Here is a 14,410-nt window from a genome sequence, read left to right as displayed (position 1 = left end):
TCACGAAGTGTAAGAGGCTGCACCTGGGGCGTACCAACGATAAGGAGGCGTATCATATGTCCCATCGGGACGAAGAGATTGCATTTATTGAGATTGAATGTGAGAAGGACCTATGTGTGTATGTTGACAATGAGCTGAAGTTTTCAGGCCATTGAGAGAAGAGGGTAAATCAGGCAAATAAATTATTAGGTCTTATAAGAAGGTCGTTCAGATATCTAGACGGTCCATCCCTCGTATCGATCTTCAAGAGTGAAGTGCTTCCCCATCTGGAGTATTGTCACCCCGTCTGGTCCCCGAGATATACTATGATGGACTGTCAGTTGATTGAAAATGTTCAAAGGAGAGCCACCAGACTGGTGCTTGCACTTTGGCGTCTCAGCTACCCTGAGAGATTGGAGTGCCTGAACTTGCCTAGCTTATACTACAGATGGGCAAGGGGCGACCTAATTGAGGTGAATATAAGCATCTCAAGGGGCACTGCTCAGTTGAGTGTCCTTACCTGGAGCTGGCGGACGCTCGACCCACAAGGGGTCACAGCTCAAGGTTGAAGAAGCCGCAGGTCCAGTAAACTGTGAGGGCAAACTTTTTCGGAGTGAGAGTTGTGAACTCTTGGAACAATCTGCCAGAAAGTGTTGAGACGGCACTGAGTGTGAGCTCTTTCAAGACCAGACTTGACCAACACTGGAACAGGTTCAAGTACATTCAGGAGCTGGTGCATGCCCAGTACTTGCCAACAGTGCATAACAGAGACATGACCGATCGCCCAAGCAACTAATGAGCCGATCAGTGGTGAAGATGATGAAAGCAAAAGCATAAGCCTGATTTTCATAAGCCCATGTGTACAGCAACTGATTTAAATGAATATTTATGTACAGGCATGTAATGGCACCTTTCGGCATGCCTTGAGTTGCCAATGCCTCGTATATAACTGCATGCACAGGAGAGTCACTTTCTGACACTCCCTCATCGTATCTCAGGTATGTAACGAGTGCCTCACGCCCGCCATATTAAGTGAATTTAACTTGGTTGAACTTTGTTGAATATCAATTTTGATGATTTAACATATAGTCACCATTTTCACCATGTCAATTTTAAAATGATGACTGTTGGCAGGAAAGGAGAAAAATATTGTATGTTTGTATTACAGAAAGTCTGAATATGAGTACTGTATACAGTATTAAAAACAATGGAAAAATAAAAAGACCTGAGCATAGTAGTTAAAAGCAAATTCTTGCTTGAAGATCATAAGAATTAAAAGTTAACAAGGCATACCAAATTATGGGTGTGATCCTTATACAGTACTGTACAGTACATGGAAAACTTCACACTCATACAACACCATGGTCCTCCCACACTTCGAGTACGTGAGTGCAGTATAGAGTATGGCATCCCTTCAAGATGAAATACTGTACTGTACATCAATGTTCTGTAGTCGAATATATTTAGATAGGGGTAACGAAATCGGTTCCTGAGCTAATGAACTTGAGTGATATAAACTGCACTGCAGAGTCTGAGGGATGGTACAAGAAAATATATTTTGAGAAAGCTGCCCCAGACTAAGGCCACATAATAGCATTACCAGAGGTCCCAGATTTAAGGCAAGAGCTTCTCAGGTGTATTGTGGTCTTATTGAAAAGCTAACCGGATAAGTACTGTAGATCAATAGCGTATGCTGTGTACAATGTTACAGAACCTTTGTACACTTGCTCTAGTATTGATTAGTCTCATAAATTGGTTATAATCTGTAAGCACAGGCCTGATGCTTTCATTCACTTTTAGATAACCATTGGTGGGAAGAATAAGAAGTTTTGGCGATTCATTACATGGCACATAAGGTGGAGTAAATAATAATGTAAATTATTTGATAGATTGTTCTTTAACTTTTAGGGACTAGGAGCTTTGGTGGATCACCTGATGGTTATCACCCTAGTTTTGTCTATCTCACTTGATGAGTAGTACCCCCAGCTTAATAACATGATGATTAGCCACAAGCTTATTTTTCCTGATGATTAAAAAACCCTAAAGATACCCAAGAGGGTGGAGTAGGTTAGGTTAGATTTGATAAGGGTGTTAGGTTAGCACTACAGTGGTTAATCTTCACGTGAAATAAGCCAGGGGCTAAATCTAAGATGATTTGCTTCCCGCTTTGGTACTTAAATAATGTATGTTATGTGTTAAGCCACCTTGTTCTTTATCCCTTTTTAAGTTTTCAGTTTGGTAATACGAGTTCTCAGTTCTTTTCTCAAAATTTAAGGAATGGAAGGCTTCAGTGCTTACAGTATCTACATTAGTAAGTACAGTAGGTGATTTGAACTGATAAGTTTGCCAGTATTGTTTTTATTCAAAGAGTTCACAATTCTCACTTCAAAAAATGTAACTCCGAGTCTTGGGCAGTTTTCCAAATTTGTGGCTTCTTTAACACAAGGCAGTGATCTCTAGTGCAGCCGGCATCTGCTAGCTCCAAATATGAACACTCGATTGAGTAATGTCTTCCGAGGTGCTTGTATTCTTCTATTAAATCACGTATTGCCCATCTATACTCTATAGTACTATACACTAGGTAAAAAAAACTATCTTTACAATTCTTGTGTGAAACAAAGTGACACCACGAACAAAGGTTTTTGATAAAGGCCCATGAGGCGTACTGTTATTCACAAATCATATTGCAACGAACTAATTTTATGTTTCAAATAAAGTAACTAAATCAGGCTTACCAAAATAGGTAGGGAATGTCTCACAATCACCCCTACCAACCCTAGCGAAATACCACCATTGTTCAATTCGAAATCCATCAGATCCCTCCTTAAAGATACTTTTTTTTATGGAGTGTACATACTTCACTTCAACGATTCATCATAATAACAACAGTACAGTGACCCCTCCGTTAACGAACTCAATCCGTTCCAGAAGGTCTTTCGTTAACCAAAAAGTTTGTTAACCGAAACCATTGTTTCAATGGGTTTTGGGTAATTGGTTCCAGCTCACCGAAAATTGCCTAAATTCAACAAAAATGGTAGAAAAGTCACTTACTTTGAGGTGTGTATGTAGAAGGCTCCTGGATGATGATGATGGGATTTAGAATGAGGGTGGAGGAGAAGGAAGAAGAGAAGGCATTGGGGGGAAGAGAAGTCACCCCATGGCGCCATTTCACCCATAAAATTTTAGCTCTCTGGTGTAATTCAAGATTATTTTCTTTAAATCAACACTGCACTGCATTATATATTGTCAATATGTAAAATATATTTCAAAATGACCAATAAATTGCTTGGAAACACAGAAAAAAGCGTTTAGTTGAAGAGAGTCTCAAGCAAGATGTTACCTCCAGTGAAAACAGAGACTAACGCCTGTTTGCTGTGTTAAGAGGCTGGATGCCGCGCATTAAACTAGTCACTTTACCTTCAATTATGTTCAATAATTGTTAAAATGACTAAAAAATTGAATATTAAACTTTTAAAATTATTGAATAGTATAAACTTCTTGTTATTTACTAAAATAGTAAGGAATTTAAGCCCTAGAACCGATTAATGTATTGGCGGACTGATACTAAAGCTGGTTGCTCGATCAGTGCAAGCGAAAACATGTTGAGGTCGGTTTGTAAGAACTTCGTTAACCGAATTGAAGATCCTTATGGAAGGCAGTTCGTTAATCGAAATTACGTTAACTGAGGTGTTCGTTTAACGAGGGGTCACTGTACTGCCATGTGACACCTCAACAAATTAATGTTACATTTCAACACAATAATGATCAGTAAAGCAAGTTGATAGTCACTCTGGGCGGCCATCTTGATGACGTCAGCGAGCAGGGTGGTTTGTTTGGTCAGAGCGGGTGAGACTGAAGGATCAGTTGGTGGTGGTGCTGGGGAAGCAGGGCAGTGTGGGGGCAAAGACATAGGGGGCAATAAAAAACCACTCCCCTGCCTCAGATGACAGTAAACAGTCTCATTTTGCAGTTTAATGAGTGTCTAAAGGTTAGTTATTAATAGTTATTAACTCTTGATGCAGTATTAATGTGTGAGAATAAGTGGTTGTAATTTTTTGTAGGGGTAATAGGGGGTGAAAATGTCCGAGGGCTGGTACCAATTGACCTATTTAACATGTAAACTATACTCACCACGTTAACGACAGTTTTCGTGGTACCAATTAGTCGTTAAGACGGAGTATTTAGGGAAAAACTTTTGTGTATTTTCCTCCCATAGCCATTTTTTTTAAATAATATATACTGTGTACCAAGAAATGTGAGGATTAAATAAAAATAATAGCAATTAATAAGTTACAACAAAATTACTGTATAAATCAATAAATAAAAGCCAAATGAAAGTTTACACAGTCACCATTTGTATTCACTCTGTTTCACCATAGTAATGAAGATCAACTGGGACCCCGATTCCCTAGCAACGCTCCCCCCCCCCACACACACACACACACACACACTGTGATCATCCTCCTGCTCCCTCACTGAGCCAGCTAACTTGTGTGCATATAAATGTATATTCCCTTATATGTTTGCATTTAGGACACTTATTTCTTCTACTTTTTTCATTTGTATGTAGGATGGTGTGTGCATGTAACTGAGTGAAAATAAATGAAGAAAGTTACGTATATCTACTCTTAAATACAAGTTGAAAAACAACCATGACACCTCACAGCTTGGCCCAGTAGCCTGGTGGTTACAGTGACGAGTCTAACCTGGCTACAATGCCATAATTAATCACTGTTATAACAGTAAACACAAATAATAACAATAAATCAAGTGAAATATGGCAGGGAGGGAGGAGCTTTACAAGAGCAGACGACACTCTGACTATTGGTCAGTCACTCGCTCCTGTTGCCAGGAGTACAACCAAAATACTGTACATATCTTGTACAGGTAGTCTAATTTGAAAACGGTAACTAGCACAGTGATAAACAAATTATGTAAACCATGCATTTACCTCCGATAACATAATATTGTATCATTACCAGAGTGAATGAAATAATATCCCCCAAAACAACAATTGATAACTCTCGGGCACCTGTATCCCACGTGCTGATGGCTTGGTCCCTTGAAATTTTGACTCAAGGTGAACATGTCATCTGACGAAATATTTTGTGCTACTTTTTTTTTTTTAATTTTTTACTTATTTTTTGGCAAATAATTTTGTCTGGTTTAAGCGATATCCTCCTTAACGAGGTTTTACTGTACTTGTTATGAATGTAAAGGTTAAGTTGGGTTAGAGTTTGAGGGCCCTGAGGACCCTGCACCTAGTAAGCTTACCCCAACCAACATGTTCCTCCAGCCTTGGGGAGGAATGCCGGCTCAACGATTCAACACAGGTAAAACCTGTAGCATGCTCAATTTATGCTTACATTCTTTATCTAATGCTTATTATGATTGATTCATATGTCTGGTTTATTATCCTGCTTGTCAGTGTGCACGACATTCATTGCTTCGATAACCCTTTGATTCACTAACCAACGACTTTTCATTGTCCCTTTATGTGTCGGATATCGGGGTTTACCTGTACCTCAACTTTGACAATGATATATGCTCTGTTAATAAGATAAGAACAATATCTACTAAAAGAACACACAAAGAACAATGTTAAAAATTACTGACAATTTCTCTCTCTAATAAGTATGGTTAGTGAAATGTAGAAAGAAAGTTACAATTATTTTTTAATAAATATAGTGTAGTAAGAACAGGTACTTCCCAAACATAACATATATAATACATGCATGGATGTCTTTACTCTATGAATCCCAATACAATATCGTTAAGAATACCTTTCAGAATAAACAATAATGAATACATAGCTTACTGCCTTGCAAGTAATGATTTAAATGACAGCAGCCTGGAATAAATGAACAAAAAAAAATTAAACACTATCCTATTCAAAATAATAATACAGCCATTAAATTATCAATTGTGATGATGAACCATAAAGTACTCTTATAATATCTGACAAACTGAGGCCAAGCTTTTCATGACATTAATAAAAGCTACTTTTAATGGGAAAAAAATTGCATAGCCAACCCACTTTAAATGGGATATACAGTATGTCTTTTGCTTTTATAAATACAGTATATACAACATTATATAATTATACAATCTATTTATTACATGAAACTCTAAAGAAAGATATCCACATTAGCTATCATCTTCTGTAAGTCCTAAACTAAATTTCCTAACTTGTTCTAGACTCTGCAATACTGGCACTAAATTTTGAGACAGTTTTATTTCTTGACCTCCCCAATTTATGTGAGTGGGAGGTTTTTCTTCGCTGTTTCCAAAAATGAAGTGTGTCGAGAGTTGAATAGATAACTGGGATCTGACGAGTCCCACTCCTCCTACACATTCAGAAGCAGGGTGATATACTCGTCCAGTCTCAACTTGCATGCATAATTCAGATGGCTGGAATGGAAGGGTCATCACTTCACCTGCATTGCCATATGCCAGGTGCTCTTCTGATCCTAAAGAAGTATTCTTCATCACCTGGAAAATATTCATGTACAGTATTGTAATCTAATTTAATCTCAATTCTATAATTTCATATACAGGGAGTCCATGTTATTCATATATCCGCTATTCGTATATTTGCCTATACTTGCAGCAATTTTTAGTAGCAAAAATTTTTTTTATTTGTTTGGCAAACACAAGTATACTGTACTGTATGTATACAGTAATCCCGGGTTATTCAAATATTTCACTTTCATACCTTCGAAAATTCGAGGGAGGCAATAAAATATTAATATCTACTATGCAATACCGTACTGTACAGTAATTTGAAATATCTGCTTGGACATGACATGTAGGGGAACTATGTTTTGATCTACTGTCTTTGTTTGATATTTATTTTATTCAACCTTTGAAAACTTATTTAATGAAACATACAGTATAGTATTAAGAATATTAATGCTTTTCTAAGAAATGAAACATTAAAGACATATTTAAAGTTTTTACACTGAAGGCAATGGGGATACACTATAGTACAACAGGTCTGTTACACAAATGACCCAAGAGGATTAGAATAAAGTAAACAATCCATAATTCACCAATATAAAGTGTTATCTAACACATATTGTCCTTAATTGGTTATTTGTTGGCTAAAATACAAGTTGATTGTATTGAAAACTGTTATGCGTGACTTCATATCAAAATTATTTCTCCTCTTTTTCACTTTTTACTTGTTTCGTGTGAAAGAGCAATCAATTGTACTTAGGGGTATAAGAAAAATGAACCAGTTGCCAAAAAATCTATCCGAAGAAAAATAGATACAGCATGGTTCTTCCCTGTAAGAAGGTCACAACTAGCCTGTGAGTTGGAGGGGTACTCGTTATAAATACTGTAAGGCGAGTGTTAACGTGACACATTTTGTTTTGGATCGCATGGATATTAAGCAGACTTACTTTTAATAGATCTTTGAACAAGTAAAGTCAGTCTTTTCAATTACATAATACAGTAACCATAAATAAATACAAAAATGAAAAACATCAAGAGTGAGAAACAATATATGTATGCTGTGTTGTCAAAGTAAGAATAACAATTGAGACCCTGCAATTGTGTGTAAATGAGGCAGAAAGTTGGATTAGCAACCTGGGACACTTGGTCAAAATTTTTGTGATGCCATATGGCAGCAGGGTCTACCATTAGACAAACCCTTATGCTTCCAATATCTTTCCAGGTAGTAGTACCTCTCTGTTTGATAGCTGCCCCATTGTTGGTCAATAGTCATGGAGGACCAGGTCCACTGATTCACTCAGTGAGAGAGGTAAACACTACATCAAAGGGGATCTTCAGACTCAATATAATTAGGTGAGTAACTGTATTTACCACATAGCTACTGCTTTTATGATCAGTACATAATAAGTCGAGCTCCCTCAGTGATGCCTGTGACCTTAATTAAAGGTATTCCATATAAATGAGGTAACTAATTTTTGGATTCAACATTTATCATTAAGATTAAGCCAAGAAAAACACCAGAGGCTACTTTAGTTGCTTCAGGCACATAATATGTGATACACCATTGAACACGAGTGAAATATCCTGGGGGAAAATGAGGCTACACAGAAGAACATCTCCCAATCATTTAATACTTCACTCATACTGGTACAGTACTGTCATGTGCAAATGAATGCTAACTTACCAACTACTGTACGCACAAATGATGAGCAATGATTAAGTATGTGAAATTTTATATGGTATTCATAAATTACAGTATTATACAGTACAGTATTAGCATTTTCTATGTTACTGGTGGGTTTGATGAAAATTTGTAAATATTATTCCAAGAAAAGCATCCTTCTTTTGATACAAAAAATACATCTTTTAACTAAGATTCAAACTATTTGACAAATATTGACCAATCTAGTTTGATTTGTAATTTTCTTACCAAATTTGTGAACACCACAGGAAGATCATCACATCTTATGTAATTCCTCTCACGACCACAGGGAGATAAAAAAGGAAACTCAGGATATCGTTCTGTATCGTTCATGCGAAGTCGACTGAAGAAAAACTGGAGGAACTTCTTCTCTGAGAAAAACAATACAGTAATTAGGAAAATACTATGATGCAGTAACAAATAATAAACCTGAGGATCTGAAAATTACAAAGTACTGTGGTATGAGCTGGCTTCAAATGTTTAAAAAACGGTGCCTTAAAGTCATAGAAAGTCATCAGAGGTGGAAAATGTTACGAATGCCAGCCTTCAGCATCTCAGCTGTTACCTGAAGCTACACTCGTGCTGCTGGCATTCTCCACACCTCCAAACATTTCTTCACTTCCAAATTTCATATAGGATAGCTTCAAACATAGGTTGGGTGGATATATGAGCAATAGGGGTTGGGTGTAATGGGACTGCCCAGTTTCCTCCATTCTTATGTTCTTAAGTAAATGAGGAGAAATTGGATAATCAGGCAACTGGCTGAGGGACAAGTCTACAGTACAGTACTTGTTTTCATGTGAATGTAGGAGAATGATGACACATTGAAAACTTATTTGTAGACTTAATAACCTTGCAAGTGTTAAGAGAATAATTAAATAAGTACAGTAAGCATACCGATAGTAAATACAGTATAAAGATGCAAAATTTTGGCATACCGGTTATTATTATTACCACAGAAAAAAATTAGGAAATTGGTGAATTTTCCTTCATAACTTCAGTTTTCAATCATGAATCAAAGCTTGGGACAATTTTTTTTAATATTATAAAATTTTTGTAATTCAAAGACTACCTGTACCTCACTGAAAAAAGAATATGAGTGGGAGGGCTCACTGGCTTACAGTCTGGTCCACCCAAAACTTCTTCAAGGCAAGATTTCTAAAGTTATCCTTTACTAGAGAATCAAACTTCAATTCAAGAAACTGCTCTTACAAGGGTTCAGGGATGCCCTTGACTACTATGAAAAAAGGATTCCTGGTAATGCTGAAATTGAAACTGTTTTCCACTGATGTCAGGAAAATATTGATGAAACTCATTCTCCAGAGCTTGAAGGTGATTCATGATTTCAGCTTTAAGGCCATGTTTTGTCATTCAAGAATTTATAAAGACAAGGAAAAGATGCTGTGTTCCTTTGTTTGATGTGATGCTTCCACAGCTGCAGCTTGGCAATGAAAATTCAAATTGTATCCTAATTACCAATGATAGGTGTGTCTACCTTGAAGCTTAAGGTTGAGAACATAAAAGATCTCAAAAATATCTGCAAGGTTAGCAAAGGACAAGTTAAGTTCCTCTGAAATATATGTGGTGAGCCAGTCATTTTTTTCATTTCCCAAAAACATTTTCACCTTTTCTCTTAGCTCATACAAGCAACCCTTTGAAATAATAGTCTTGTGTACAACTCCTAAATTGTGACACAACTGCAAGAACAATCAGGTACTCAGGGCACTAAGTTTTATGTGGTTCACAATTTGATCATGATGGTCAGATATCCTTTGAATTGCATAGGAAGTGGCTTTGCTGCTAAAGTCCCGCAATGTATTATGTAGTGTGCTGAAAAAGCTGAAAGCATCTACTTGACTTTGGTGATGAAGCCAGAGTGAACCAAACATGGCTGGAGCTCCATCACCTATAAACACTAATCAACTTCTCTTTTGATACTTCATTCTCCTGGAAGAAGTTCAAAATAGCAGGGAAAACATCATCAACTTTTGCACTGGTTTCCAACATATCTTCTTCCATGGTCTCATTCCCCATGAATCGTGTGTAAATTAGTACAGTAGGTGGAAGCACTGACCAACATCTGATGTTTCATTGCATTAAATGGCAAAGACTGGGAAAGACTTGAGTTTTTATGTTCTCCACTAATCTTATTTGGTTTCTTGTAACTATTGTAGGTATAAAATTATTACTGTACTGTTTGTACTTCAGTTTTGATGTTTATTATTGGCTTATAATCATTGTGCATAACAAAAAAAATTAATTAAAACATGTTTTGCAACATTTTGTGGGATTTTTTCTTTGGGAATTTATCTCATCTTTTTTAATGGGAGATAGGAAAATATACTTCATTTTATGAAAACGCAATTAACAGAAGATTTTCAAGAAAGGAACCCTTTCATAAATTGGAGAATATCAGTATTTCTGTGAAGTGGGATTTTTAGAGCTGGTTAGGATCAAAACAAAGCAGTGAAACAAACTTGATGTGGAGTGTGATCTCCGTCTGATGTGCACTCAGCATGACATCACCAAATATAGCAAGACTTGTAAAAGAAAGAGCTAGTACCAGCCATCTCATAATAAGAACTTGTTTGTGATACCTCTGAAGTTGATATGTGGGTTAAGAAGAAGAACTGAAAATGATTACTGTATTTAAAAGAGCCAGCAGTACAATCCATTTCATTAATGAGTACATGCTTCGGTTACTTCTACATTTTCTGCAGTGTTCTGCACAGCAGCTAGTTGCATATGGATTAACAAATAAATTTGTAAACGGAAGATGTTTTTGTTTACAGGTAGTTGTTCTACTGATACTGTATCACATTTAATGAAGTGTAATAATATTCAGTACAGTATGCTTAAACATGGTGGGGGTGTCAAGGATGGGCTTGCTAGGGAAGCGTGACACAAAAAAGTTTAAGAACCACCATACAGCACTGTACTAGAACTGCAACAGAAGGACACCAGTACCCACCTTTAAAGCAAGATGTGAAGTTCTTAATTCTTGCATCATCCATAAACAGCTGTAAAATTCCAAGTATAAAAGTCAATGTAATTTTTCATAAAAATATAAGGGATTGGTCTCTGCAAACATAATAAACCTAGTAAATCACCTAATACAGTACAGTATTCTGAGAACTGTCTGGCTGTGGGATTTACCAGAAAAAGTTATTTTAGGATTAGTCTTTCATTTCTACAAATGGATGTGTCCAGAGGGAACCATTATGGTCCTTAAGTCTTTCTGATATATATATATATATATATATATCCTGTATAACGAAGAGGAGAACCAGGGAGAACACAAAGATGTGACCCTGGTCGAGCCAGGGTCATATTATTCAGCATAACAAGTGAGGCCCAACCTAGCAACTTTCTCAAAGGGTTAAGCCATAATGAAGTCTATACTATACTGTATACAAACCGGGCTGCTACCATCTGCCTATCAGCTAGCAACCCCGGGATGAGACAGTTAGCTCACAACTGAACAAAGTGTATCACTTAACTAAGGGCAGCCTCCAAGCATTACTCACAGTTCTTCCCTGGAGAGGATTCATATACAGTAATATCTTCTTACATCTTGTCAGTGCACATAGTGTGTAGAAACAATAAATACAGAAGGCCAAGAAGCGTTTATCTCAAGAATCCACCACTTATGAATTCCAGAATTCAACTACAATGCAATAAATTGTGGTGATAGTAGAAGCTATCACAAACTTCCATACTGGAATATGTTTTAGACAGGATCACAATGGCTTTCTTTTGTTGACTTTTTGTTAAACTTTCAGAAAATCGTCGAACTTTTTGTTGTGCACCGTCACACATGTGTTTAGAACCAACTTGCCAGTTTCCCTCGTTCGACAACTGTGTATGAAGAGTCCTGGTGATCCCAGAGACAGCGGCGCTGCCTTATCTGGTTCACCAAGCGTATCCATACTTGGTAAATCATTTTATTTGTTGGCTCCGCCATGTTGTTGTTATTCCTGCGTGGTCAAAATGTAAACAACAAATGACATTTTCTTACCTTTTTAAAATCAGGAAATTAAACATAATAATGAGTAATCTTGGGAAGAAGAGTAATAATTACTTCATAATAATTTTAACTTTATATTTTAAGTAAAAATTTTAGATCTTGACTTGACTCCGGTAAGTTGTCGTCTGAGTCGTCAGTGCAGACAGTGCGTACCGTTTGATAAGAAGACAACGCTGATGATTCGTGAAAAAATCGACTAGTAATAAAAAAGTCGACAATAGAAATGCTAGTGTGAAGCTGCTGTTAAGTAGGTAGGTACGTTGTTTTGCTGGTTCGTGTGTACTGTACGTGTTGCCAAACTAATTCATTTGAGCATGTGTCATATTATGGAATAAATTATATTTGTGTTTACCTTTACAGTGATTTCTGCTATAACGCGTGTTTTGATAACGCGAATTTGCTCTAACGCGATTTATGAATTAGGAGCGATATTTGTATAACGCACGCTTGTTTGCTATAACTTGTGATTTTTGCTTACTATTTCTCCAATTTTGTGGTATTAACTGTGAATATGGTAAAGAAGAATATCAACAAGAAGCGTTCTGGTGATAGAATTCCCGGTGATGATCGTAAAAGAAAGGATATAACACTTGAAGAGAAGCTCGATTTTATCAACCTCAAAATCACCCTTCTCCCCCATCAAGTAAAGTGTTACATTTACTGTATGATTTCATTATTAGATATGAATGTAACATTTATTTAGACTGTGCTATCCTTTGTGTTAGGCTAACTACTAAATTTTTTCGATTTCGAGTAATCTGCACCTAACCCTATTTTCTCCATAAGCCCTGTTATTTCTATTCGCGATTTTCTATAACACGATATTTTGCAAGAACACAATTATCGCGTTATAGCAGAACCTTTACTCTAAATGTTCTCTAGGGTTTTATTTTGTTCTGTTGCAGATGTATATGGATTTATAAGTTGAAGAAAGCCTTGATTACTGAAGGTGTTTGATCTCGTACGACAGTGGGCAATATTATTAGTTGGAAAAATTGAAATCTTACGTACAGTAATAATAAATGTACAGCATTCATCCTCATTGGGATATTATCATAATTAATATTAAAGAAGGAAAGAAGAAATTTTTCATCATCTAAAGAATTTTTTGCTGCTGTTTCTTAATACAATTGAGTATGATATGGAATAGTGTTATTATTAATGTCTAGGAAAGGTAATTACTTACGACTTCACAGCGGCTGATTTTTCCTATAAGTCGAATTTAAAAACGCTTAAATTTCAGTGTGTTTTATAGTAGACACTGTTGTGGCTATGGAAATTGTGTTAAAAAGGTGGTTATTTCTAAATTAAACCTAACCTAACTTTGGTTGATAAGAAAAACCAGCAGAAGTTTTGTTAGAAGACCTCACCAACCAAACCAAAGAAAATGGGTCCGACTAATTACCCAAATGTACCCAAATGTAGCCGCAATGAAGTCAAATAATGGTCCTAGAAAAATAAATCGGACTGCCAATCACTTCTCGACTAGTTTTTTGGTGTCACAAAGTCACGAAAAATTGGTAAACTTACTTTAATCTGAGTTAATAGATCGAGTGCACGTACCTAACCTAACCTAACCTCGACTAGTATTGGTGTCACGAAGTCACAAAAAATTGGTAAAACTTAATTTAATCTGAGTTAATAGATCAAGTGTATGTACCTAACCTAACTAAAAATCAAAGCATTTGCACAACACACGGTGGGTGGAGGTGCCTGTGTCAGCCAATTTATTACCCAGTTTTATGATACAATTCTCACCATGCCTTGATGGTCGACGTAATAGAAGTATTCCCTCACTCTTGTTTCTGGTGACTGTCCCTGCTCATAGTCTACCTTGTGCAGACTGGAGCACCATCGTTGAGTTGACCTGGAGTGAGAAGTAATAAACAGTCTAGTAACACCTTTACTAAACACTTTCCTCAACATGTTTATATCATGTAAGTTAACGGACCGTTGATAATAGTTAGTTCTCACCTCATGAGAAACTATTACTTTATATTTTCTATATAGTTTATATAAGGATTTATACATTTTCACATATATATTTATTTATATATTTTATTTGACTATTGGTGGAATTTTAAAAATGTTTGATCTTTTAGGTAACAGAAGGTTTTAATTTGACCAAGTCTTCATGAACGCCATAATAAACACAGAAACTAAACTGTGATTGGTCGACTCACCTCTTGCCTCCCGCGGGTCAGCCAATGAGAACAATGGTTCAGTCTGACCCTGGCAGTGGT

At 36.5% G+C, this 14,410-nt stretch overlaps 1 protein-coding gene across 1 annotated transcript; it reads right to left on the bottom strand.

The window, feature by feature from the left end:
* Nucleotides 1-5,636: 5,636 nt before the first annotated feature.
* LOC121871789 (UPF0598 protein CG30010-like) lies at nt 5,637-14,129 on the bottom strand. The gene is made up of 4 exons (XM_042374272.1): nt 13,926-14,129; nt 11,112-11,160; nt 8,369-8,511; nt 5,637-6,471 (listed from the first exon to the last, which is right to left on the bottom strand). The coding sequence occupies exons 1-4, from the start codon at nt 14,091-14,093 to the stop codon at nt 6,127-6,129; spliced, it is 705 nt and encodes a 234-aa protein (XP_042230206.1). The 5' UTR covers nt 14,094-14,129; the 3' UTR covers nt 5,637-6,126.
* Between the last annotated feature and the right edge of the window lie 281 nt (nt 14,130-14,410).

This window comes from Homarus americanus, unplaced genomic scaffold (genome assembly GCF_018991925.1).
Source record: "Homarus americanus isolate GMGI-L3 unplaced genomic scaffold, GMGI_Hamer_2.0 scaffold39675, whole genome shotgun sequence".
Taxonomy (NCBI): domain Eukaryota; kingdom Metazoa; phylum Arthropoda; class Malacostraca; order Decapoda; family Nephropidae; genus Homarus; species Homarus americanus.
The sequence above is the reverse complement of the archived record's forward strand: the minus strand, read 5'-3'. Positions and strand labels throughout refer to the sequence as shown.

Bases quoted from the DNA above. Each gene is read 5' to 3' on its own strand.
- LOC121871789 (XM_042374272.1), bottom strand. From the start codon at position 14,093: ATGTTGAGGAAAGTGTTTAGTAAAGGTGTTACTAGACTGTTTATTACT. The intron at 8,512-11,111 runs GTGGGTACTGGT...TGTTTTTCTCAG, and splicing joins CTTCACATCTTGCTTTAAAG to AGAAGAAGTTCCTCCAGTTT. The intron at 6,472-8,368 runs GTAAGAAAATTA...AATATTTTCCAG, and splicing joins CTGTGGTGTTCACAAATTTG to GTGATGAAGAATACTTCTTT.